This window comes from Phaethon aethereus (assembly GCF_964289735.1).
Source record: "Phaethon aethereus genome assembly, chromosome: 5".
In the NCBI taxonomy this organism is placed as follows: domain Eukaryota; kingdom Metazoa; phylum Chordata; class Aves; order Phaethontiformes; family Phaethontidae; genus Phaethon; species Phaethon aethereus.
This window is the reverse complement of record NC_138579.1, coordinates 70592908-70618013: the sequence shown is the minus strand read 5'-3', so window position 1 is coordinate 70618013 and position 25106 is coordinate 70592908. Positions and strand designations below refer to the sequence as shown.

The 25106-nt window shown below is 62.0% G+C and overlaps 5 protein-coding genes across 5 annotated transcripts; 4 read left to right on the top strand and 1 right to left on the bottom strand.

Moving 5' to 3' along the window:
- Nucleotides 1-958: 958 nt before the first annotated feature.
- On the top strand, nucleotides 959-4352 carry LOC309405452 (aldehyde dehydrogenase family 3 member B1-like; the record flags this gene model as incomplete). The annotated part of the gene is made up of 9 exons (XM_082000221.1): nucleotides 959-1120; nucleotides 1853-1963; nucleotides 2038-2158; nucleotides 2299-2384; nucleotides 2537-2618; nucleotides 2760-3146; nucleotides 3269-3435; nucleotides 3634-3733; nucleotides 4159-4352. 9 exons carry the CDS (start codon nucleotides 959-961, stop codon nucleotides 4350-4352), a joined length of 1410 nt encoding a protein of 469 aa, XP_081856347.1.
- Nucleotides 4353-5295: 943 nt separating this feature from the next.
- Nucleotides 5296-6435, top strand: NDUFS8 (NADH:ubiquinone oxidoreductase core subunit S8; the record flags this gene model as incomplete). Its single annotated transcript, XM_082000131.1, has 6 exons — nucleotides 5296-5335; nucleotides 5418-5480; nucleotides 5582-5671; nucleotides 5807-5979; nucleotides 6078-6206; nucleotides 6304-6435. The coding sequence occupies 6 exons, from the start codon at nucleotides 5296-5298 to the stop codon at nucleotides 6433-6435; spliced, it is 627 nt and encodes a 208-aa protein (XP_081856257.1).
- Nucleotides 6436-7569: 1134 nt separating this feature from the next.
- On the top strand, nucleotides 7570-12926 carry TCIRG1 (T cell immune regulator 1, ATPase H+ transporting V0 subunit a3; the record flags this gene model as incomplete). Its single annotated transcript, XM_082000219.1, has 18 exons — nucleotides 7570-7686; nucleotides 8366-8444; nucleotides 8525-8754; nucleotides 8866-8960; nucleotides 9396-9522; nucleotides 9605-9687; nucleotides 9823-9916; nucleotides 9997-10209; nucleotides 10361-10511; nucleotides 10589-10728; nucleotides 10904-11061; nucleotides 11135-11225; nucleotides 11307-11425; nucleotides 11609-11822; nucleotides 11995-12300; nucleotides 12382-12502; nucleotides 12590-12761; nucleotides 12845-12926. The coding sequence occupies 18 exons, from the start codon at nucleotides 7570-7572 to the stop codon at nucleotides 12924-12926; spliced, it is 2592 nt and encodes an 863-aa protein (XP_081856345.1).
- A 322-nt stretch (nucleotides 12927-13248) lies between these two features.
- On the bottom strand, nucleotides 13249-15185 carry TBX10 (T-box transcription factor 10; the record flags this gene model as incomplete). Its single annotated transcript, XM_082000218.1, has 6 exons — nucleotides 13249-13726; nucleotides 13795-13950; nucleotides 14045-14216; nucleotides 14285-14386; nucleotides 14457-14640; nucleotides 15107-15185. 6 exons carry the CDS (start codon nucleotides 15183-15185, stop codon nucleotides 13655-13657), a joined length of 765 nt encoding a protein of 254 aa, XP_081856344.1. The 3' UTR covers nucleotides 13249-13654.
- A 3722-nt stretch (nucleotides 15186-18907) lies between these two features.
- LOC309405448 (olfactory receptor-like protein COR4) lies at nucleotides 18908-19849 on the top strand (the record flags this gene model as incomplete). The annotated part of the gene is made up of 1 exon (XM_082000217.1): nucleotides 18908-19849. The coding sequence occupies one exon, from the start codon at nucleotides 18908-18910 to the stop codon at nucleotides 19847-19849; it is 942 nt and encodes a 313-aa protein (XP_081856343.1).
- Nucleotides 19850-25106: the final 5257 nt, after the last annotated feature.

Here is a 25106-nt window from a genome sequence, read left to right as displayed (position 1 = left end):
AACCGTTATCCCTTGTCCTGTCACTACAGGCCCTGCTAAAAAGTCTGTCTCCACCTTTCTCATCAGCCCCCTTGAAGTCCTGGAGCCTTCTCTGCTCCAGGCTGAGCCCCCCCAGCTCTCCTGGCCTGTCCTCCCAGCAGAGGGGTTCCAGCCCTTGGAGCATTGCTGGGGCCTCCTCTGGCCCCGCTCCAGCAGGTCCGTGTCTCTCCTGTGCCAAGGGCTCCAGAGCTGGACGCAGCACTGCAGGGGGGTCTCACCACAGCAACATTTTCCTCACAAATCCTTGAGCTGGGAGGAGCCCAGTTTCCTCCGCCCCATGCCCTGCAATTTGCCCTCCCTTATCTTGCATGAGCTGGCAATCTCCTCAGCAATTGAACAAAGACCTTAGAACAAGCACAGGCAGCTGAACCCGGAACAGTGGGACAGGTAAGGTGCCAGCAAGGACAGGAGGCCTTCTCCTGCAGCATTTTGGGGTATGCTGTCCTCCCGAGCCTCTCTCTGCTCTGTCCTGGTTCCTTTGGCTCCATCCTGGTGGGCTTCTGGGCTTTGTTCCTCCACCCCAGCTGCTCCCTCTGTCCTCTGGCCCCACTATTACCCTGCACTTTGAAAACTAAGAAGCCAAATCAAAGCCAACCTACTGCTTCTCAAGAATAAAATCCCCTTGGACACATCCCACCTAGCATGGTACATGGTCCCTGGGGAGCAGAGGAACATGCCAGGCTCCCTAGGGACAGCCTGGGAAGCTGGCTGTGCTGGGGAAGTGGGTCCCCCGCCCTGCTGGACCAACCCCACTCGCTGCAGGGGCAAACGGGAAAGGGGTGGCCTTGTCTGCCGGGCGGTCAGTTCATCACACAGCCCATGCTCTGGGATTTTACCATGTGGTCAGGTCTGGACGCCCTCGTCTGATCCAAGGCAAGTGGTATTTCCTTACCTGCGGTGCTCAGAGCCTCCTCTCAGGATGAGTCCCCACGCAGACCTGGTGAGCCACCTGCGGGCAGCCTGGCTCTCGGGGAAGACGCGGCCCATGGAGTACCGCATGGCCCAGCTGGAGGCCCTGGGTCGTTTCTTGGACGAGAACAAGCAAGACATCCTGGAGGCCACCACTTTGGACATGCGCAAGGTGAGCCCACCATGGCCAGGACAGCTGGTGGGAGGTGGGGAGCGCTTCCCTGTCCATCACTTGACTTTTTTCCACCCCCTTTCCTTGACTTATGAAAGTGTCTGTATCTCGATCCGAGTTTTCTTGCTTTTCTGAGTCTCTTTACCATCCCGCTGCAAGGTAGTGGCAAATGGCTCGGTGGGTGCTTGGTTGCTGGCCAGGGTCAGCCCACTGCACCAGAGCAGCGGTGGCCTTTGTTTTTTTTTTCCTGTATCTTCAGCTTAGCCTTTAGGGATGCCCCTGAGGGGGGAACCATACAGCAGCTCCCTCTGGCTGCACAGGAATGGGATGAATTAGCTGTGAGGAAGCCTTCGCTGAGAGCAATTGGGTGCCCTTGTGCCCATCTCCACCTCTGGAGCCGTGTCTGGTGTAGCTGAAGCTCTTGAGATACCAAATCCATGTCTTCAACAGCAACCTTCTACTGTGTCCCAGGAACCTGCTGGCATGGGGTGGCATGGGGCCAGGCAGCGTGCTGTGATGTGGATGGCACGCTGGAGGGGTGGCTGTGCCACCCATCCTTACCACTGCAGGGCCACAGCGTGTCCCTGGGGGTGTCTGCCCCAGCAGAGATGGTCACATCCTGCTGTGGCTACCAGGAGACCCCATGCTGACCTCTGTGAGGACAGCCATCATGGGGCGGCCATGGGGCTATGCCTGCAATGGTGGCCATGATGACCTCCTGTGTGTCCCCAGCCGCCCTTTGAAGTGGAGCTCTCCGAGATCTTCATTTGCAGGAGCGAGCTCAACCACACGCTCAACCACCTGGGCACCTGGATGAAGGACGAGCATGTGGAGAAGAACTGGGTACGGGGCAGTGGCTGGCTGGGGATGCCCAGGATGGGAGGCAGGCGTCCCTCATGCCATCCTGCCCTCTGCAGGTGAGGCAGCTAGACTCAGCCTTCATCCGCAAGGACCCATACGGGGTGGTGCTCATCATTGGTCCCTGGAACTACCCCATTAACCTCCTCCTGGTGCCTCTCATTGGGGCCATCGCTGCTGGTGAGGCTGGGCTGTGTCCCTGCCATGCTGGGGGTACCAGAACCTCCCTGGGGCGAGCACGGCAGTGGGGCTGCACTGGGGGCAGGTCTTCTGCTCCCCAGGAGTGAGATCCTTACCAACAAGGAGCTCTCATCCTGCAGGTAACTGCGTTGTCATGAAACCCTCTGAAATCAGCAGAAACGTGGAGAGGTTAGTGGCCGAGATGCTGCCCAGGTACTTGGACAAGGTAGGAGAGTCCTCTGCTGTGGCCACCTCTCTCCACAGGCACCTGCCCCTCTGTGTCCCAAACATGCTTGGCCAAGCCATGTCCTGCCGTGTGCTTGCACTGCTCCTGCCTGGCTCTGGTGCCACACTCCCCACCTCCCCTCTGTGCCACAGGACTGCTTTGCCGTGGTGACCGCCGGTGTGGAGGAGACCACCAGACTGCTGGAGAACAAGTTCGACTACATCTTCTTCACCGGTACATCCCACAGGGACACTCCAGTCCCATCCCTCTCTTCAAGGCAGGGAGACAGGCGTGGGGCTGCCCCAGTAAGCCCAGTGTGGCTCTGTTGGGAGGTCTTGACTGTGCCAGGCTAATGCTGCTCCCCCCTGCCCACAGGCAGCCCCTCCGTGGGGAGGATCGTGATGGCAGCCGCTGCCAAGCACCTGACACCCGTGACACTGGAGCTGGGGGGCAAGAACCCCTGCTACGTGTCCGACACCTGCAATGTGCAGAACGTGGCCCGGCGCGTGGCCTGGGGCCGCTTCTTCAACGCGGGGCAGACCTGTGTGGCACCCGACTACGTGCTGTGCAGTGTGGAGATGCAGGAGAAGCTGCTGCCCGCCCTGTGCGAGGCCATCGCCGAGTTTTACGGCCCCAACCCTCGGGATTCCCCTGACTTTGCCCGCATTGTGGGGGACAAGCAGTTCCAGCGGGTGCAAGTGCTGCTGCGCAGCGGGCGTGTGGTCATCGGAGGACAGATGGATGCACAGGCCCGTTACATCGGTGAGGGCACAGGGCGTACTGCTGGGGGTGGGGTAGAAGCGCAAGGTGGGGGTCGTGGGTCGTGCTGGGTGCTGGTCTGCGACACCCAGCCAGGCAGCCCAGGCTCGGCTCTCCCCCCACAGCCCCCACAGTGCTGGTGGACGTGCAGCAGGATGACCCCATCATGCAGGAAGAGATCTTTGGGCCCATCCTGCCCATCCTCACGGTGGCCAGCGTGGATGACGCCATTGCCTTCATCAATGCCCGGGAGCGACCACTAGCCCTCTATGTCTTCTCCTCCTGCAAGAAGGTGTGGAGCTGGGCTGGAAGCAGCATCCCCCTCAACCTGGGTCACATCCTGCTGCGTAGGTCTGGGTAGCCACAGGCATCCTCCCTCCCTGGTCGTGGGAGTACAAGAGCCCATGTCCTGTGTACCCCAGGCAGCAGGGAGGAGGCGGACAATGGGTGCCCAGTGGGTATTCAGCAGCTCCCTGCCCTCACCCCCCAGGTGGTGAACCGGGTGCTAGAGCGGACAAGCAGCGGTGGCTTCTGCGCCAACGACACCATCATGCACATGACGCTCACTTCGCTGCCCTTTGGCGGCATCGGTACGTCTGTCTCCAGTAACGGGGTGCTGTGGGACCCCCCTACCTGCTGCACCCAGCGCTGGCAAGGCCAGAGCCCTGCCTGCTCCCAGGGGAATCCTGCCCAGAGTCCTTCCAGCTCTGCCATCACCCACCACCCTGCCTGCAGCCGGTCCCTGCTGCGCCGGGGCTGAGTTCCCAGCACTGGTCCTAAACCCTTGCCCCGAGACCCCCTGGGCTGTGCTTGGTACCCCGGCGTGGACCCTCCCGCCCCCAGGGGCTGTGCCGGGGGCCAGAGCTCGGTGCCGACGCTGACCCCCGCCCCGAGGCTGAGCCCCTGCCCGTTGCCCGCTGCTTATGTCTCCAGTGTCCCAGTTCCTGTCTTGAGTTCCCCGGGCTGTGGCAGGAACCGAGGCCGGTGCCAGGCTCTGAAGCACGGTGTTCCGCAGGGCAGAGCGGCCTGGGCCGCTACCACGGCCGCTCCAGCTTCGAGACCTTCTCGCACCCGCGGTCCGCGCTGCTCCGCGGGGCCGGCCGGGAGGCCCTCAACGCTCCGCGCTACCCACCCTACACCCTGGGCCGGCTGCCGTTGCTCCGCGCCGCCACCGAGACAAAGCGCCGCGCGGCCTGCACCCTCCTCTGAGTGCGCCGCCGCAATAAACACCCACTTCCGCTTCCGGCTACGTTTCGGACCCGCCCCGTCGCCTCACGCCTGGCCAATCGTCGCGCCTTCCCGCCATCTCCCCGCCTAATCCATGAAGCTCCCACCATCTTTCCCCCATCCTCCCGCCCTCAGCGGCCTACGGCCAATGGGAAGCGAGTCTGGCACCGCCTGTCCCGCCCTCCCTCCGGGCTCCGCCCTTAGCGTGGCGGCCCGCCCCCTCCCCGGCCCATGACGCCAGCGCCGCTCTGCGCCTGCGCCGCTGCCCTTCGCGCCTGCGCAGTGCACTTTGGGGGCGGGCCAGGGGTCAGGACGCCTGGGTCCTTGGGGGAGGTGAGTGCGGGGGGGCCGATGGCCCCGGGACGGCGGGAGGGCCCTCGGGGGGAGCTGGACGGGGCCTCCGGGTGTCGGGGAGGGCTGTGATGGCCCACGGTGGCTTGTCGTAGCTCCCAGATCCCGCATGCGGAGAGGGGGCGGCCCGGAGGCCTGGCCCCCCCGGGGACACACACACACGGGGCGTCTGGGGCCTTTCTGGGGCCGGGGTGTCGGGACGGCTCGGTCCGCTCTGGGGGGGTTGTCATTCGGGTACCAGATAGTGGGGAGGGGGGCTTGGGGCAGTGCTTTTGGGTCCCATGGGGCAGGGGAGGCTGCCTGGGTCCCTCGGGGGGGGGGGGAGGGGGGCGGGGCCGGGTAGGGCAGGACACCTGGGTCCCTTGGTGAGGTGTGGGGGGTAACAGGACACCTGGGTGCCGTGTTGGGAGGAGGGGTCCTAGGGAGTTCGGGTCTCTTCTGGCTGGAGGTTTGGGGGTCTGGACCCTTGTGGGAAGATGGGGGGCCCAGGCCCCCCTGGCTGCCTGCCGGCCCGGCACCTGAGGGCTGGCAGAGCGTGACAGGCTGGGCCCATCTGCCGGCAGCAGGACGGGACATGGCGGCGCTGCGTTTGCTGTACCAGGCTGCCCGCACAGGTGAGGGCCACGCCGGGCACCCCCTCGCCGCCCTCTCCCTGGCTGGAACCTCCCCTGACCCCTCTCTCCCCCCTTCCCCCAGGCCTGCCGGCCCCCCTGGGCTACCTGCGCCCGCTCGGCACCACCGCCCCCAGGGAATCCTATAGTGAGTAGGGGCGTGCTGCCCCCCGTCCCTTCCCCTCCTGCCCTGGGGCTGCCTCCGTGCACCCCCTCCGCCAGCTGGGCACAGCTGCCCTCTCCCCACAGAGTACGTCAACGTGCAGGAGCCGGCCATGGACATGCGGTCCATCACTGACCGGGCTGCCCAGACCCTGCTGTGGACAGAGCTTCTCCGAGGTGAGTCCTGGAGCCGGATGGATGCCTCTGTGGGCCAAACAAACCCCTCTAAGCCTCCCCAGGCACGGCCCCCGGCCTGTCTGTGGGGTGCCGGCCCCCTGAGTGTGCCGTAACCCTTCCTCCTCTGTCTTGCAGGCCTGGCCATGACGCTGAGCTACCTTTTCCGGGAGCCGGCCACCATCAACTACCCCTTCGAGAAGGGCCCGCTGAGCCCGCGCTTCCGTGGGGAGCACGCCCTGCGCCGCTACCCCTCGGGGGAGGAGAGGTGCATCGCCTGCAAGCTCTGCGAGGCCGTCTGCCCGGCACAGGTCAGCCTTCATCCACCCTCATCCTCCTCCTGCTTGCTCTAGGGGACGGCGCGTTCCCCAGAGTGGGAGCTGACGGTGTTCCCCCCGCACCGCGGCAGGCGATCACCATTGAGGCTGAGCCCCGAGCTGATGGCAGCCGCCGCACCACCCGCTATGACATCGACATGACCAAGTGCATCTACTGCGGGTTCTGCCAGGAGGCCTGCCCTGTGGACGCCATTGTGGAGGTGAGCTGGGGGGCAGAGCTGTAGGGCAGCGAGACACCCCCCTGCCGAGGCTGGGGGTCCAGCGAGCCCTGAGGGCCAACATCTCCCATCCCGGCAGGGCCCCAACTTTGAGTTCTCGACGGAGACGCACGAGGAGCTGCTCTACAACAAGGAGAAGCTGCTCAACAATGGCGACAAGTGGGAGGCTGAGATCGCGGCCAACATCCAGGCCGATTACCTGTACCGGTGACAGCTGGGTACTGCCACCTTTCCTCCCTGCTCCCCTAATAAAGGGTCTGGGGGGGTTCTGCCGCCCCGTCTATGTTTGGGGCACCAGCCCCTTCCTAACCCGGAGTTCTGGCTTTCTCTGTGTCTGTTCCTTTCCAGTGCTGGGGCAGGGGAGGGGTTGAACCCCCGGGGCAGGTACAGCCCGGGGGGGCTGCAGGGGTGTGTGGTTGCATCTTGGGGAGAGGGACGGGGTCCTGGGGATGCCGTTGCCCAGGTTGGGGTGGGGGCACAGGCATGCAGGGAGTGGTGTGGGATGGGGAGGGGACGCAGAGGCTGTGGGGCAAGGCTAGTTTTGGAGAGAGACGGGCAGGGACCAAGGGGCAGTGCTGCGGGGGTTAGGGGGCTCGGGGGGGAGCACCTGCCCTGGCTGCGGAGGAGTCATTCCCGGCCCCCAGCTTCCCGCGGCAGCCACGGAGAGGGTCCCGGTGGCACCGGCTGCGGGTGGGGATGCCGTTTCGTTTCATGCTCCTCGGGGGAGGGGGGCCCTGGCTCCGGGGGGTCCCGGCACCCTGCATCCCGAGGCGGGGGTCTCAGTCGGCGGGCTGCGCTCCCGGCTCGCGGAGGGGGGGTCCGGGGAGCGGCGGTGGCGGGGCCGGTTCCCCCGGTCGGCGGGGCCGGGCGGGCCCGTCCCTCCCCGCGGCCGGGCCCTTCCTGGGGAAGAGGAAGTGCCGAGCCCGGCGCTCCCGGGTAGGGGCGGGCGGCACCCACGGGGGTGGGTGGGTGGGGTCCTGCGCGGAGTGGGGGTGTTCGGGGTCAAGCCTGCCCTCCCGCCGGTGCCCGGTGCGGTCCCGGGGGATGCGGTGGCCCTGACTCAGATGCAGCTGAGCGGGGCGGGGGGGGTGGGGGGAGTGGAAAGTATTTTGCAATCCCGGTGCTGGGAAAAGCCGCGCGTGACCTCGGCGGGACACTTCCCACCGGCCGCGGCTGCGGGGACACCCCGGCTCCGCCGCCGCAGCCCCCCTGGGTGACCCCCCCAGCCCCGCTGCCGACCCCCAGCCCTCACCCCCTCTCCCCCTTCCCGCCCCCCACCTCTCCCCTAGGCGGGTGCCCTCGCGCCTCCGCACCCCAGGGAGGCAGCGGGGTCCCGGGGGGCACCATGGGCGCCCTGTTCCGCAGCGAGGAGGTCTGCCTGGCCCAGCTCTTCCTCCAGTCGGCCTCGGCCTACAGCTGCGTCAGCGAGCTGGGCGAGCGCGGGCTGCTCGAGTTCAGGGACGTACGTAGGGGCCCGGGGGGCGGGGTGGGTGGTTTGGGGTGCCATGGGTGCAAGAGGGGTTGTTCTGAGTGCATTTGGGAGCTCTGGGGGCAGGGGGTTTGGGGTGGGTGTTTTGAGGTGCCATGGGTGCAGAGGGGTTGTTCTGGGTGGATTTGGGTGCCCTGGGTGCAGGGGGTTTGGGATGGGTGGGTTGGGGTGCAGAGGGGTTGGTTTGGGTGAGCTTGGGTGCCCTGAGAGCAGAGGAGTTGGGGTGACTGGTTTGGGGTGCTATGGGTGCAGGGGTGCTGGTCTGGGTAACTTTGGGTACCCTGGGGACAGGGGTTTTGGGATGGGTGGTTTGGGGTGCTGTGGGTACAGGGATTTGGTGTGGGTGCCCTGGGTGCGGGGGGTTTGGGGTGGGTCTTTGGGGTGCTGTGGGTGCAGGGGGGGTTTGGTCTGCGTGGGTTTGGACACGGGGCGTGAGTGCAGGTGGTTTGGGGTCCCATGGGTGCAAGAGACTGGCTTTGGGTACTTTGGGGAGCTCTGGGTGCAGGAGGTGGGTGCGGGTGTCTTGGGGTGCCCTGCGTTCTGAGGCCTGTGGCACGGTGCTGGGCCGGGGGTGCTGGCGCTGCCAGGCCCCCCCAGGATGCTCGAGCCCACCGGGGCTGTGCCGTGACCGTGCCCCCCACCCCCCCGGCAGCTGAACCCCAAGGTGAGCGCCTTCCAGCGGCGCTTCGTGGGCGAGGTGCGGCGCTGCGAGGAGATGGAGAAGACCTTCAGTAAGTGCCGGGGAGCGTGGGGGGTGCTGCTTGGGGGGGTGTCCCTCCAGCCCCCCCACATCTGACCGCCTCTCTCGCAGCCTTCCTGCAGCAGGAGCTGCGGGGAGCGGGGCGGGTGCTGGGGCCGTGCCCCGAGAGCCCGCGGGCGCCGCTGGCGCGGGAGGCGCTGCGGGTGCAGGAGCAGTCGGAGCAGCTGGCGCAGGAGCTGCGGGAGGTCAGCCGCAACCGCGCCTCCCTGCGCGGGCGCCTGCGGGAGCTGCGCCAGTACCTCCACGTCCTGCGCGAGGGCCAGCGCTTCACCAGCCTGCCGGTGGGTCCGCGGCGGGGGCCCGGGGGTGCCGCCCTGGCACCCCGCTTTGCACCACCCCCCCCGCCCCCGCCCATCCCCAAGCCTCATCTCTTTGCTCCCCCATCACCGCAGGCCCCCCTGGGCTCCCCGCCGCGGCCCCGGGCGCTCTCTGAGCGCGAGCCCATCCTCGACCCCTCCCTGCACCAGCACCTCGACCGCAAGATCAAGTAAAGTGGGGCTGGCGTGTGGGGCAGGGGTTGGAGAGGGGCCATGGGGCAGTGGGCATGGCTGTAGGGTAAGGGTTGGAGATGAGCCATGGGGGAATGGCTGGGAAAGCTGTGGGATGGCCGTGGGGCAATGGGCAAGGCTGTAGGATAAGGGTTGGAGATGAGCCATGGGGCAACAACGTGGCCACGGGGCAGGAATTGTGGGTAAGGCTGTAGGCTAAGGGTTAGAGATGGGCCGTGGGGCAATGAGGTGGCCATGGGGCAACTGGGAAGGCTGTAGGATAAGGGTTGGAGATGACCCATAGGGCAGTGGCACAGCCACAGGGCATGGCTGTGGGATGAGGTCTGGGGCAGAGCCATGGGGCAGTGGCCTGGCCATGGGGCAGGGGCAGCAGCAGAGCCATGCGTCCCAGTGCCCCTGCCGCGTCCCCGCAGCTTCGTGGCCGGCGTCATTCACCCGTGGCGGGTGAGCGCCTTCGAGCGGCTGCTGTGGCGTGCCTGCCGCGGCTACCTGGTGGCCAGCTTTGTGGAGATGCCCGAGCCCATGGAGGACCCGGCCACGGTGAGCGGGGCACCAGGGCAGGGGGCTGGCAGGGAAGTGGGGCTGGCTTGGCCGGGGCTGACGTGGGCTGTGGTGTCCCCAGGGCGAGAGCATCACCTGGGTCATCTTCCTCATCTCCTACTGGGGCGAGCAGATCGGGCAGAAGATCCGCAAGATCTCGGACTGGTGAGCCAGCAGCCCTGCGCCACGTGTCCGACCATGCAGAGGTTTATTTAGCGAGACCCGCTCTGGCCCCCCGCCCCCAGCGACAGGCTGGGGAGCCCTGGCACCCCCCGACACGGCGGTGTCCGTCTGTCCCAGCTTCCATTGCCACGTGTACCCCTACCCGGAGAGCGAGGCCAGCCGGGCGGACACCATGAGCGGGCTGCACAGCCAGATCCAGGACCTCAGCGTGGTGAGCTGGGCGCCACAGGAGGGACCGGGGGGCCGCGCTGGGACCCCCCCCGCCCCTGACCCGCCGCCGGGTGCCCGTAGGTGCTGGAGGAGACGGAGCAGTACCTGGCACAGGTGCTGGACAAGGTGGTGCTGGCGCTGCCCACCTGGCGGGTGCAGGTGCAGAAGATGAAGGCCATCTACCTCATCCTCAACCAGTGCAGCTTTGACGTCACCGAGAAGTGCCTCATCGCCGAGGTCTGGTGCCCCGTGCGGGACCTCACCCAAGTGCAGGATGCCCTGCGCCAGGGATCGGTGGGTTGCTTGGTGTCCCCGTGCCGGGGTTGCTTGGTGTCCCCATGTCCTCGTGTGGGGTTGCTTGGTGTCCCCATGCCCTCCTGCTGTGGTGGGGTGGGTGCCAGGCAGGGGGCTGCCGCGGGTCAGGCGCCGGGTGCCTTCCCCGCAGTACAAGAGCGGCTCGAGCGTGGAGTGCTTCGTGCAGCGCATCCCCACTTCGGAGAGCCCCCCGACCCTCATCCGCACCAACAAGTTCACCGCCGGCTTCCAGAGCATCGTGGACGCCTACGGGGTGGCCAGCTACCAGGAGGTGAACCCTGGTAAGGGCCCCTGGCCCCCTGCCGCGGCCCAGGGCTGCAGGGGGGCCCCGTGTGACGCGGTCCCTGTGCCCCCGCAGCACCCTACGCCATCATCACCTTCCCCTTCATCTTCGCCATCATGTTTGGGGACGTGGGGCACGGGCTGCTCATGTTCCTCTTCGCGCTCTGGATGGTGCTGTACGAGAACAGCCCCAGCCTGCGGCAGGCCAGCAACGAGGTGAGTGGGACATGGCGGGGGGCCGGGTGTGGGGCGGGGTTGGGGGCATGAGATGGGGTTGGAGGTCTGGAACGAGGTTGGTGGTACAGGATGGAGCTGGTGGCGTGGGAGGGGGACGGTGTGGGGCAGGAGAGGGGGTGTGGGACGTGGGAGCCACCTTTGCCCCTTTTCCCAGATCTGGCTGACGTTCTTTGAGGGGCGCTACCTCATCCTGCTCATGGGGGCCTTCTCCATCTACACCGGCTTCATCTACAATGAGTGCTTCAGCAAAGCCACCGTCATCTTCCCCTCCGCCTGGAGCGTGGCCACCATGGCCAACCACTCCTCCTGGAGGTGGGACCCCCAACCCCGCTGTGAGCCCCTCCAGGTCCCTGCCTGCACTGACACCCCCTCGCTCTGCCCACAGCTCTGCCTACCTCGCCACCCACCCGTCCCTCACCCTGGACCCCAACGTCACCGGCGTCTTCCGAGGGCCCTATCCTTTCGGGATCGATCCAGTGAGCGTCCCGTGGGGGAGAGGACAGGGTGAGACCCTTGGAGGGATGGCCCAGGATCTCACCCACCTTGCCCCCCGGCAGATCTGGAGCTTGGCCACCAACCACCTCAACTTCCTTAACTCCTTCAAGATGAAGATGTCTGTGGTGCTGGGCATCGTGCACATGGGCTTCGGCGTTCTGCTGGGGGTCTTCAACCACGTGTGAGTCCCTGTGGTGGTGCCCGTGGGCTCTGGCCACCCCCGCTCGTGCTACGGGGACCAGGGCTGGACTCGCCCGGGTGGAGTGGGCGAGTGGGGTCCTGTGCCCCTACGTCTGGGTGGGAGCCCAGGACACGTGGGGATACGCCGTGCCAGGCTGAGCCCGGCTGATGTCCCCCTGCCCAGGCACTTCCAGCAGCGGCACCGGCTGGTGCTGGAGCTCTTGCCCGAGATGGTTTTCCTCCTGGCGCTCTTCGGCTACCTCGTCTTCCTCATCTTCTACAAGTGGATCAAGTTCAGCGCTGCCGACTCCCTGGTGGCCCCCAGCATCCTCATCCACTTCATCGACATGTTCCTCTTCACCTCCAACGCCGACAACCTCCCGCTCTACCGTGGCCAGGTAGCACCCCGCCGAGGTGGGGGGCACCCACCCGCACCCACCCCACCACCCCTGGGAGCAGCGGGGGCCGGCGCAGCGGGGATGGGGTCCTCCCGGTGTCACAAGCGAGGCCGTTCTCAGCTGGGGTACTCAATGCCGGAGGGGACCCCAAACCGGTGCCCCTGTGCCGCAGGTGCCGGTGCAGACCGTGCTGGTGGTGCTGGCGCTGGCGTCGGTGCCCGTCCTGCTCCTGGGGACACCGCTCTACCTGCGCTGCCGGCGGCGCGCGCCGAGGACGGGCCACCCTGCGGTAAGGCTGGGGTCACGGTGGTGGGGCTCAGCCGGGGGGGGTGCGGGGGGTCTCACCGCTGGTGCTGTCCCCACGCAGCCGGCAGCCGTGGGGGAGCAGGAGCCGCTGCTGGAGGGGCAGGAGGCCGGCAACTCCGTCAACACCACCAAGGAGGACGTGGAGAGCGGGGGGAAAAGCCCTGACGCCGAGGTGAGGGGCACCAGCCTGGTGGGCTCCGGTGGGGGTGGCCGTGCCCCCCGCCGACGTCCCCCGTCCCCTTCATCTCCGCAGCGCTTGGACTTTGCCGAGATCTTCATGCACCAGGCGATCCACACCATCGAGTACTGCCTGGGCTGCGTCTCCAACACCGCGTCCTACCTGCGGCTCTGGGCGCTCAGCCTGGCCCATGCCCGTGAGTGCCCCTGGCCCCCCCCGCGCCCCCCCCGGGGCCAAGCAGACCCTCACCCCCTCCGCCTGTCCCTGCGTCCCCCCCCCCCAGAGCTGTCGGAGGTCCTGTGGACCATGGTGATGCGCAACGGCTTCGTGCGGCTGAGCTACGTGGGCGGCGTGGTGCTGGTGCCCGTCTTTGCCGCCTTCGCCGTGCTGACCGTGGCCATCCTGCTGGTGATGGAGGGGCTCTCCGCCTTCCTCCACGCCCTGCGCCTGCACTGGTGAGCCCGGCGCAGGGGGTGCCGGTGGGACGGGGTGACCGGCCCCCCCAGCGCCGCCCCTCACCGGCCCCTCTCCTCGGCAGGGTGGAGTTTCAGAATAAGTTTTACGTGGGCGCCGGGTACAAGCTGTGCCCCTTCACCTTCGCGCCCGACGCCTGGGAGTAGCCGTGCCGCGGGGATGCCGGGGGCTCGGGGCGCCGTCTGGACCCAATCCTGCCCCCCTCAGCCTGGGGGTGCTGGGGGCCAGGGCTGCCCCCCCCCAAAGCCCTGGGGCCCGGGGGCAGCGGGGGGTCCGGCTGCAGCACCCGCCTGGTCTCCTCCTTGGCAGCGAATAAAGCCGTCCCCGCCGTTCGTCCCCAGCTCTGCGGCTCCGTCCCCTCCGCTGCGGGCTGGGGCGGGGGGGCCCGGGGGGCAGGGGGTGCCCCCCCCTCACTGCTGCCCGTAGCTGAAAGGGGGGGCCACGGCGGTGCCGTAGGTGCTGAGCGGGGCGAAGGCGGGCAGGGGGTAGGGCAGGGCGCGGGGCTTGGCCCCCGCGTAGATGCTGGGGGGGCAGGCGAGGGGCTGGAAGGGGGGGGGCGCCGGTGGCTCGGGGAAGCCGGGGGGAACCGCCGGCGGGGTTGGTTGCGGGGGGACGGTGGCAGCCAGTGCCCCACGGCTGCGGGGAGCCCCTGGCGGGGGGAGAGACGGCAAGAGGGGGTCAGCCCCCCCCCCAGCCCCCCTACCTTTCTCCTGCTTCTCGGGGTGGGAGGGCAGCGTGGTGGCCCGGGCACGGGGCAGGGAGCCCAGCAGAGACCCCGCCTGCACCCCACACCTGCAGGAGAGATGGGGGGCTCAGGGGGGAGGTGTGTGGAGCCCCTCGGCGTGGTGTCGGGGCGGTGTTGGGGACGGGGGTCTTACCACGGCTCGGGCTCACCGTCCCGAAACCCCTTGGCGAAGGGGTTGCTGGCGATCTTCAGCTGGGTGATCTGCGGAGGGCAGCGGGTCAGGGGGTCCTCGCAGGGGCAGCCCCACGTCCCCCCGCCCCGGGGCTCACCCGGTGGTTCTGGTAAGCGGTCACGGCCATGAACTGGGTCTCGGGGAAGCTGAAGGACTTGAAGTTCTGGTGGGCGAAGCGCTCGCTGTCCCGTCGCGGGTCCACGAAGACCACGTGGAAGCGGGGCTGGTAGCGGTGCATGGAGTTGAGGATGATCTGGGGCGAGGGGAGAGGGGAGGTGGGCAGGACCCCCCTATAGAGGGGTGCATCGTGCGCCCCGCCGTCGCCCACCCCGGGGCAGGGTCCTCACGTGGCCGTTGTCGTCCAGGAGGTTGTTGGTCAGCTTGAGCTTGTCGAAGGAGACGATCTGCCGCATCCACTGGGCCCCCTTGGCCGGGGAGTCGGGGTGGAAGTGGACGCGGCCGGGGGCCGCCGGGTCGGCCCGTCCCGCCGCCAGCCAGGAGGAGCTGTGGAAGGCGTACCTGTGGGGCGGGGGGGGCTCAGCACCGGCGCGACCCGTGTCCCCCCATCCCCGGCACCCCGTCCCCACCTGTATCTCTTGTCGTCCAGCGGGATGAAGTCCATGAGCAGGACGTAGTCGGCCAGCGGGTCCAGCCCCGACAGCTTCACCTGGAAGGTGGGGAACATCCTCCTGCGGGGAGGGGAGTGGGAAGGGGGTGCCCCCCGCCCCGGCAGCCTCTCCGCCCCACGCCGGTACCCACCTGCCCGCCTTGGTGACGATCATCTCGGTGCCCAGGCGGTTGAACTCCTCCCAGAGGCCGCCCATCTCCAGCCGCGCCGCGGCGTGGCACACGTGCCGGTTCTTGCCGCCGGTCCCCAGCCCCTCGCCTGCCCAGCCGAGGCCGGTGCCGCAGGGGAGCCCCTCGCCCGGCCCCCCCAGGAAGGCTGCAGAGGGACGAGGGGGCGTTGTGGGGGCCCGATCCTGCACCCCAGATGTGGGAGCAAGACCCCGTGCGTCGCCGGCCGCCCCGCCGCGTCCTCCCTCCGTGGAGGGGGTGGGAGGAGCGGGGAGTCCTGGCCCCTCGCCAGTGTGGGGTTTTGTCTCTCTCCCCATTGCAACCCCAGTCTTTTGTGGGGCTGGGCGACCCACCACACCCCGAAAACGCCGCCGGACCCCGCTGCTGGGCAGAGGGGAGCGTTGCCGTGGGTGGGTTTTACCTGCCATGGCTGCAGCGGGTGGGCAGGACGCGTCCGCGGCTCCGTCCCCTGGCACGGCGGCAGCGGGGATCCCAGTGAAGCCCCCTCCCAGCGCGGCGCCGGCTCCGGACTGTCCCCCGCAGCCTGCCGGGGGTTTTATGCCCCAGCTCGGGGGTGGAGACGCGGGGGCTGGAGCACAGCCCCCCTCCCCGACCTGCCTTCGCGCCTTGACGCGATGGTGATGGACGGGCGGTGAGCGGCGGCCCTGGGACTGCTGGGACCACCGCCGGCATCTCGGGGTCCCCCGGCCGGGGGAGCGGCAGCTCTCGTGGGGGTCTCCGTGTCCCCTCCACGTCACGCATCCGAGCGGGGGGAGATGGGGGCTGCTCTGACCCTCTCCCCGCCGGGCAAAGCCCCTCCCGGCACGCGGCGTGCGCCCGCGCGCCGGCGGCTCGGCCGACAGCCTGCCGTCGACACCTGGCATTAAAAAGCATGGCAGGGTGTTGAGGCATCCGCGCCGCGCCGCTGCTCCCGCGAAGCCTGCGCGGCGCCGGGGGTGCGGAGGGAGGTGCTGCCCCCTCCCCTGCACGTGCCCCAAACGCCGGTCCCGTCTCTGCCCCGATACCCAGGACCCCCCGCCCTGCCTCGGGGCTGAGCCCCCTCCGCCCCGCGCCTCCCGTCGCCGTGCTCGATGCCGGCCTGACAGCGGGAGACGGACGGGGACGAGCCGGCGCCGCGGGGGCGCGCGACGCGCGCGGGGAGGCGACCGACGCGGGGGTGGGTGGGGGGCTGCGGCGGGGGGGAGGCAGAGGGGCTACTCCGGAGTCCCCCGCTCCCTTTTGAGCTGCAACGGGGCCACGGACACGGGAGCGTCCTTGGGTGGGATGAGGGACGCTGGGGCTCTGGGGCTGCGTCTGGGGGGAACAGGGGCCATCCTCACGGCGGTGCCGATGGCTCTGTCCCCGGCGGTGCCGCGGTGATGGCGGCACTGGGCAAGGCCGGTATCCCCCCGCCGGATGTTTTCCCCAAACTGGGACTCGGCCTTTGCTTCTGCCTTGGGGTCAGCGCTTAAATCCTTCCCGCAGCCAGCACAACGGAGCGGAAACCCTCCGGCCCCCGTACGCTGCCGGGTGGCCAAGGGGGGCCGCGTGGGCAGCTCTGGGTTTTGGGGCTGGGACTGATGCAAAGCGGGGAGAGACCATCTCCCCCCGCCCCTCGCGTCCATCACACACCCGCGTGCGTCCCGCGCCCCGCGGCGCCGGCTTGGCCCCATCCATCACCCGCTGTCAGCCGGGCCGTGGCCGCGGGGCCGGTATCGAGCGGGGAGATGAGGAGGTGCGAGAGGCGGTGTTGACAGCGAGGAGGAGGAGGATGGAGGGGGCTCAGCCCGGGGCAGGACCGGACCTGCCAGGGCTCATCCACGGCGTCGCGCCGTGCTCTGCAGCTCCCGGAGCTGTTTTTTCCGCTGCAGAGAACAGAGAAGGCAAGGGTGCAGCCCTGGAAGGGCTTCAGACCCCAAACGCTGCCCAGAGCACGGGGCTTTGCTCCCGGAGGCGCACGGTCAGGGAAGGGCAGCCTCTGGCTCCAAGTCCGGTTCTCGGCGTCCGAGGCGATGTCTAACCCAACCCCACTTTGAGCAGTTCTTCCTCAGCAAGAGCAGAGGCAAATCCTGGATCTGGCCGAACTCCGGTGCGAATCCGGGTGACATTTACTTTCCTTTTGTGTTTGGCTCAGGGAGGTGTCAGCCTGCCCCCCCACTTGGTGGTGCTCAGCAAAGGGTGTGGGTCCAAGCTAATTCCCATCCTGCAAAGTACGTCTGGCCTTATCCCACAGCGGTTTCTGCTGCCCTTGGCGCTCACCTTTCCCGGGCGTGAAAAGGCTGTAGAAAGAGGTACCCCGCACCTCCCGTTGGGCTTGGGAACATCCATCAGAGCCGCCAGGGCCAGGGCCAGCCCTAGGGCTTTCCTTCAACCCTTCAGAAGAGCCCTTTCCCCTCTTGCTGCCCCTTTCAGTCCTCCATCACTCTCCTCATCTGATCCTTCCCATCACCTTCCTTCCAGTTTTGGGCACCTCTCCCTCAGGCTCCCGCTTTTCCCTTGTGGCTGGTGCGTTTCCAGCGCGATGGGTGGAAGAAGGCAATTGTCATCGTCAAGAAGGGGCCACAAGGGCTGTGGGCTGCCCCAGTCCTCAGCAGGGTTAAGAAGCAAATTCCCCTGGAAGCCCGTTCCACGCAGAGGAAGGACAGGAGGGTGACCGTGAGTACCCAGCACGGAGGTACCAACGTACATCACGCTTGGCCAACCTGAGTGCTTTGGGTGAGGATGAGGTGATGGCTGTGTGGATGAAAAGGAGAACAGTGGATGGCATTTCCCTCAACTTTAGCAAGGTTGCCACGATCTTCTGTTGGCTCCTAAGGTTGTGAGCTGTGGTTTGCAAACAAGGAATTTAAGATGGGTAGAAAGGTTGTTCGTCGTCCATGGTGCCTGGGACTGCTCATAGACCCTGTTACGAGCCCCAGCTCAGCCCCTGCGGGACTGTGCCCCACCGACCAGGTGCTCCTCAGCTCTCTGGCATGATAATGTCAAACACGGCACTTGTGGAGCTGCTACGGTCTCTGAAATGTTCAAAAAGTGGATGTGAAAATGGGGCGTGCTGTGGTTTGCTCTGAAGAGACACCAAAGCCCTGTTGTTCACTCAAGCTGAGGTCATCTCCTCTGGGTAGACTTCTTCTCCAAACTAAGAAGCGCAGGGAAAAGATAATGACCTACTTTGGGCTTTGTCACTCCCCTGGGGCTTAAAGAGATCTTCAGTCCCCAAATACCCAAATTATGTGAAATAGTAAGGGTGTTTGCTGTCAGTGGTTTATTTTCAAGCTCCCCTGCAGCGCTTCAGGCACACACGTCTTCACAATCGTCTCCAAGAGCATCAGGAGGGAAGCGGAGAGAGTGCTGAGATGTAATTGAAGGTCATCGTCTTTCAGCCCAAGCTGGAGCTCCAGTACCAGGCTCACGTGCAAGGACAGTGCGTGCTGAGCCACCCATCTCCTGTAGTTTTCTCTTGAAAAAAAGAAGCAGCTCCTGTCTTCACCTCATGCCCTACCTGCAGGGTCCTCGGCTTCAGTTCTTCATGATATTCTGGACTTCCCACCAAAAACAGGGAGCTGGCTGTCCTGAGTCCTCACCACACAACTGCTGAGGTTGGAGAGCACGCTCAGGAGGCTTCCTCTCCCCGTTGACCACAAAGGGCTCCTGGATGGGGACCAGAAGCTTTCCTGTAAAGCACTTTTAGGGAGCTTACTGTTGTTGAGACGAGGCAGGTCCAAAAGATGATTTTTTTCCCCCAGATATTTTCAAGGAGGGATTGTTCAGCTTTGGGGGTTGTCCATTTCCATTTGAAGATTCTAGGAACAGGCTAAAGACCTAGGAAAAGTTTTTATAGCTAAAACAGTTTATCAGGAGGGGGGGAAACCAGTATGAACCTCTTTGTAAGGTTTCATAGTTAGGAAGAAGTCTCAGCAAAGAGGGGGGAAGCGGGTGGTTGGCAAACACCAACGAGAGGATGAATGATCAACACTGCACGTAAAAACATCGTGTTTCTCTGTGTTGAAGGTTGAGCTGGATGATCTCAGCGTCCCAGGCCGAATGCTACCAAAGGGGACGAAACGCAGCGCCAAGGCAAAGCTACTCAGGTGTGTAACCTCCCTACAGCTTTTCACAAAGGTCATTACTGAACATCCAGAAGTGAGCCAGGGGACCACACACCACGCTGTGCCACGGCATTTTATAGCTTGAGCAAAGCTTTGCTTTTGCAGCACCCCATTTGTTTTACCCGTGCTGTGATACGACTTTTGGCAAGCAGTTACTAATTGGTCTGTGCCTAAAATCTTCCTTTAGATCTTGTATGATTGTCTCCTAGCAGGTCCCACTGGAGAGAGGGTTTTCCATCTGGGAGATACCTGCCTGTTGTAGAAGAAACCTCCAGCAAGGCTTTCACACAGAAAGCACACGTCCAACTGATGGCAGAAAGCAATTGCACCCAAGCGACTGAGTTCAGCTTAACGGGGTTCACAGAGGACCCAATGACTCAGGTCACCCTCTTTCTGATGTTTCTGCTCACCTATCTTGTCACCATCCTGGGGAACCTTGGGATGATCGCGTTAATCAGGGCCAGCCCTCAGCTCCAGTCCCCCATGTATTACTTCTTGGGTAACCTGGCTTTTGTAGACCTCTGTTTTTCCACCGTCATCACCCCCAAGATGTTGGTTGACTTTATATCAGCAAAGAAGGGCATTGCTTATGCTGGGTGCGTGGCTCAGGTGTTCGTTTTTGATCTTTTTGGGGTGACTGAATGCTTCCTGCTGGCTATGATGGCGTATGACCGTTACGTGGCCATTTGCCATCCCCTGGTGTATCCCTTTGTCATGTCCCCAAAATGCTGTTTCCAGATGGTAACTGGGTCATATCTTGTGGGGTTGACAAACGGTGTGGGACAGACTATCAGCATGTCCAATTTATCCTTCTGCGGCTCCAGCGCCATCAACCTGTTCTTCTGTGACATTTCCGCTCTGATATCACTCTCAACCTCTGACACCACCCTCAGCCACATTATCCTGAGAACTTCAGCATCTTTATTCGGTGTGTCCAGCAGCCTGATTGTCCTGGTCTCCTACGTGGCCATCATCTCTGCCATCCTGAGCATCAGTTCAGCTGAGGGCAAGCGCAAAGCCTTCTCCACCTGCACCTCCCACCTCACCACTGTGAGCATCTTCTATGGGACATCACTTTTTATGTACTTAAAGCCCAGCTCAGACAGCTCAAGAGAAGGAGATAAGTGGGCTGCAGTGCTCTACAGCGTGGTCACTCCCATGCTGAACCCCTTGATCTACAGCCTGAGGAATAAGGAGGTAAAGGAGGCTTTGAGGAGACTCACAAAGAGAAAATTATCTCGAGTGTTGTAAATTTATGGCCAGATAGAATGGAGTCGTGGGTGATATGCTCAGATTTTTGTTCAATATCTCAGATCAACAGCTTTTTGGAGTTCTTCTGCACTTTGACTTACATGGTGCACTGGCTGATTCAGTACATTCAGCTGGGAACACTAAAAATTTCACTCAGTTCTCCAAACAGCGATAATTATATTTAGTAGTTAATGTAACCTAAAGAAGACACAGGTAGAGAACTACAAGCACGCACTAGTCCTCATTTAAAATCTTACCCTCTACCATTTATTCTATCCTATGTATCAGGCCAATTTAAACCAGAAGAATACGGCAAACATTTCTGCAATTTGTTGGACTCCAGTTAGGAGCTGTCTCGTGTGTTGCTCTCCCTTTTGCTTAGCAAATCAGAATAAACAGAGGTGAATTCTACTACTCCACTAAATGAAATTCCGTTTCAAGACAGCATCGTAAGGTCGTTAAGGGCCATAATAAATAGCCTCAGGATGCCAACACGTTTAGCAAGAAAAATATGGGTGATAGCAAGTAAGTGGCACACTATGCAGGAGATATTTTTTTCCTTTTCATACTCAAACCTCAATAAATGATTAACAGCACCATACATCTCATTTAGTTTGAGGCAGCTCAATATTTAAGGTAAATATGGTATTTGGGTGACTTCTACCGTCGATGCAGGCGCTTCGAAAGCATTTTAAGAGGCAGTAGCGGTGAATCTCCCCAAAGGCAGATGCTGTCAAGGAGCCCCCGTCCACTGCTTCACGCCTTTGATCTCCCTCTCGACAGCAATAAAAGCCATGATCTCCATGGCTCCCGACCAGAAGAGACCGCAGGAGCTGCGGTGTTGCTCCGCAGCCTCCTCCTTCACTTCGCGGCTGGTGTTTGGCAGCCCGTGCCAGCCTGGACCGATGCCGTCGCCGGCCCTGACGTCTCTCCTGCCGAGAGCGCTGCCGGGTGGTGCACGGACACGGCATACACAAAAAAAAGCAAAAATACTCCATGTTCCGTATCACCTCGGCCCGGTGAAACCTGGCACGACGGCTTAGCGCGAGCGCGGCCCCGGAGACACGTGGTAACTTGGGTTGGAGGGAGAAGCTGCTCAGCTGGGTTAAAGCAAGTCAGGATCGAAGTGATTTGCTGATTTATTAACGACACGCAGCTGACAGGCACGCCAGGTCCCTCGGCTGAACCTTCTTCGCCCCCAAAGCTTCCCGTTAATTCCCCGGTCGTTACTTCATCCAGCCGGGGGTCGGCGGGGCGGACGCATTCCTCTCCGGCTGTGCCGGCCCCCCACGGCAGGGACCCCGGGAGGTCCCCGGTACAGCCGCCCACACCACCCAGCGCCAGCTTAGACCCCGTCGTCCCGCTGAGCCTTGGGGAGCACCCAGGGCGGAGGTTTCACCCCCCCCCCAGCCCCTCTTTCAGTGTTTGACCACCCTTATAGAGGTTTTTTCCCCTCCCTGTTTTCCTAACTGGAATTTCCCCTGTTGCACATTCGCGATGGAAGGAGCCTCAGGTTTATCCTTGTCCGCAATAGGCAGCACTTGGAGCGCTTGCTGGTGCGCGGCCAGAGCGAGCAAGGGTCACCTCTCGTCTTCGTCTCGCGCCCCTCCAGACGCCTTCGTCAGGACCCGCTCCTGAGCCGGGACCTCCGCGCCATTCCTGCCGTTCTCCCGCGCCTCTGCTCCCCTGCGACCGGCTGCCTCGGGGTGCCGCTTCATTCAGCTTCAGGTAAGATCGCCACCTTTCTCGTTAAATTAAAGACTCGAGATTATTTTTAATATTTTATTTGCAGCCCCGGAGCGTCTCTTCGTGCTGCAGCGACCTACGGCCGTTCTTTGGCCATACGCAAGATGCAACGACATTCGATGGCTTCGCCTCCAGCTGGTCTCACCTTCGCCACCACCCGGTGCTTAGACGGGAGCACGAGCTCTCAGCCTCTCAAAAACACGACTCCGCGGGCACAGCACCGTTGCTCGGCCCGTGGTGGTCTCCCGGGGGAGCCGCCACGCTCAAAACCAGCAGGGTTTTGCTCGCTGTGCAAGCGGTGCTCGCCACGTGGGGGGAAACGACGGCCCTCGTCGTTACGTGTTCGGGGTCTTGTGTCTGAAGCTTTGCCCCGGCTCCCCTGCAGAAAGCACACGCTGCGTCTCCGAGGCTGGCTGGAGCCAGCTAGGCTTGCGCTTTTAGGTGGAGTTACCTCAATTCTAGTTAAATCTGTTTTAACGAGAGCGCTGAGCAAAGACTGCAATCACAGGGGTAGGAGCCACCTCCCCTCGTTTAGATACTTAGTGATTGGAGCTGGGAATCACCTCAGATGTCTTCAGGGGAAGGATTTATCTCCTTAAATTTAAATAAGCACAATGCCACCTCTACGCATTGACTGGGTACGTGGGCTCCCTTTATGACCAGGGAAGGTTTGGTCGAGCCCGTCGGTGGGGCAGGCGCCTGCGTTTTTTCAGCTGAAGAGGTCGACAAACTCTGCTGATTGTATCGTGTATATCACGTTATTATCTTTTTATATTATTTATATATTATATTATTATCTATATCACGTTAGCGGTAACGAGATCTTAGCTCACAAATAAGTAACAGCAGTCACTCAGATTTGGGTCTTCAGACGGGCTGAACTTAAAAGAGTGAAACGGATCCCATTTTGGAGGTCTCTAGCTGGTGGGTAAAAAAGGCACAGAAACAGAGAAATGGATTTTTTTCCCTTCGATCAGAAAGGAGTTGAAGACTTTGGCTTACAGACATGGAGGGAGAAGCTGCGCTGGGGCGGTGACTCCTCTCCATCGCGTGCCGTAGAGATATATTGAACCTGGAGCACAACCCGCTCCTCTCCAGGCTAGCTGGAAGCCAAGTTACCTTCAATTTCCCTTAGTTCAGAAATGAGAGCGAGAGTCTTGGTTTGGCCTTACTCTCTTTAAAATCAATGGCCAAGGAATCTCTTGTTTTCAAAAGAGAATTGGGAGGTATTAAAACGGCTCATTTTAGACGCAGTTACTGCCCTGGAGCAAAACAAAACAGGTCCTAGTGGAAGAAGCAAGGACACCCTCTCCGAACACTGGTGGGCTCCTCTCTGTGTCTGCCTTTACCACCATGTGCGGCTCAGAAAGACATTTTGAACCCAAGAAAGAGAGATTTGCATTTTCCACATTTCTTGAGAAAGAGGGAAAGTGAAAAGGGGAAGGTCGGGTTGAGCAAGGACAGAGAGACACAGGAGATGGGACTAATCTCAGCTGGCTTTAGACACCTGCAGTGTCAGCACGTGCATCTAAGGCAGTCAGACCAGAGCAAGGGATGCTTCTGTGCCTGATAAAATGGGCTATTTGAGATGGGGCGGATGATGTTTTACACTATGCGGACCAGCAGTGGTATCGAGAACGGCTGGTTCGGATGTTGTTAGATGTAATGTGTGTGTTTGAGGTGTCTACAGTCAGTTACATAAATACCATTCGAGGTGAAGAAGGAAATTAATGAGGACGAGGAGATGAACATCCAGTGTGTGAGATGTTAGCAATGGGAAACAGCAGCCGCTGCCTTCCCCCTGCCCAAGGTGGGTGTAGACAACTGCAGTGGGGTCTCCTGATGAATCCATTTAAAGGTGTTAAAGCCATTTAGAACAATCCTGTCTGCAATCAGCTGCTCTTTTCTGCAGGGAACAAGTCACACTATCAGTTCCCTTTCCTGCTTTCACAAGCACCAAACACCCATCCTGGGGATATTTTACTTCTGAAGCACATGATGCAAAACGGCTGTTCAAAGGCAGCTTTTTTTTGTCCAAAATGAGCAGATGGGAATCATACAAACTTCAAAAAGGGAAAATGTTGAGTCTTGCCCATGGGGAAGAACTGCCCCAGGCACCAGGAGAGGCTGGAGAGCAGCTTGGCAGAGGAGGACGTGGAGGTTCTGGTGGCCACCAAGTTGAAGAGCCATCAATATGTCCCTGCAGCACAGATGCCCACCAGCACCCGGAAAAGAGCGTTGGCAGCGAGTCAAGGGACTTTCTGCAGTGAACCTCTGACCTACAGCCTGAGGAATGGGGAAGTAAAAGCTGCTTGGAGAAGGGCGATGGGAGAAGAGGAAACGTGCTGAAGAAACGGTCATCTCACCGGTGTTAGGAAACGGACAGCGAGGCTGATGGAAAGAAGGAAGTGAGAAGGAAAGAAATAGTAACACTCATCTCTCAAACAGGCAATACATGTATTTTAAGGTCATCTCTAGTGGATAACACAAGAGAGAGTCATGTCTTTTTTTTTTTTTTTTAAATCATGAATAAGAACAGAGGAAGAAAAATAGACCAGGTAAGATTATAGTGATAGTGAACACCAAGTTGTGTGACCAGCAAATGGGTAGCAGGGAAAAAAACCCCCCAAAACCCAAGGGAAAAAAAAAGTACTGATTGAAATACATGCACCTAATTGCAAATATCTGGAAGAGAGCTACTGAAGTCCGAGTTCACTGTCCCGACACATGTATGGGTGATGCATCCGACCCTTGGAGACAGGCTTTTGGAGAGGTGCGTCCCTGTGAATGCTGCTTATAGGACCTGCTCTGAGACGCTACCTCCTGGGAAGCGATGGTGCAAAACCATATTGAAGAGTAAATGGAAAATGACGTTATCCTGAAAAAAGAAAATGACAACATAATGGTGAATTGATATCTGCATTTTGGGCCACTTTTTCTTTAATATTTCCACACCTGCTTTATGGAAATATACAGGACAAAAGAAAATTAATCTAACTGATCATTTAAGATATAAAGCGACAATTTCCTTAAATTAATCCATTACTTAGAGTTAGCTTTTCTTTTTTTCTCTCTCATGTTCCTGGAGTATAAAAATAATCTTTCCAATTCAAGTCTTCAGCAAAAATGCTTTGCCTTGCGTTCCACTCCTCATTAAAAAGCCGTGTACACAAGTTGAATTGCTCAGGCTCTGCAGACATAATTTCTGATGTGCCTTGGGGATCCCATCCCTAAAACCTTGGAGAGGAATCTCGGTGTTTATGCCAGGCTCTTTGGGGAAGGCGCACTCTGTTTCCAGGTGCACAGAGCCCCTTCAGGATTTTGTCCTTTGGGCGTGGGGTAAAACTTAAATCTTCCAGCCACGTTGGAGGCCGCCATGGGGAAACCTTCCCGGAAAGACTGAAGGAGCCTGTGTTTTAACTTCAGCTCAAGGACCAGTGAGTTCTTCTTCTTCTCTTTCTGAGAACGACTCGAGATACCATTAACCAGAGGGAGGGTGAAATTTTGGGAA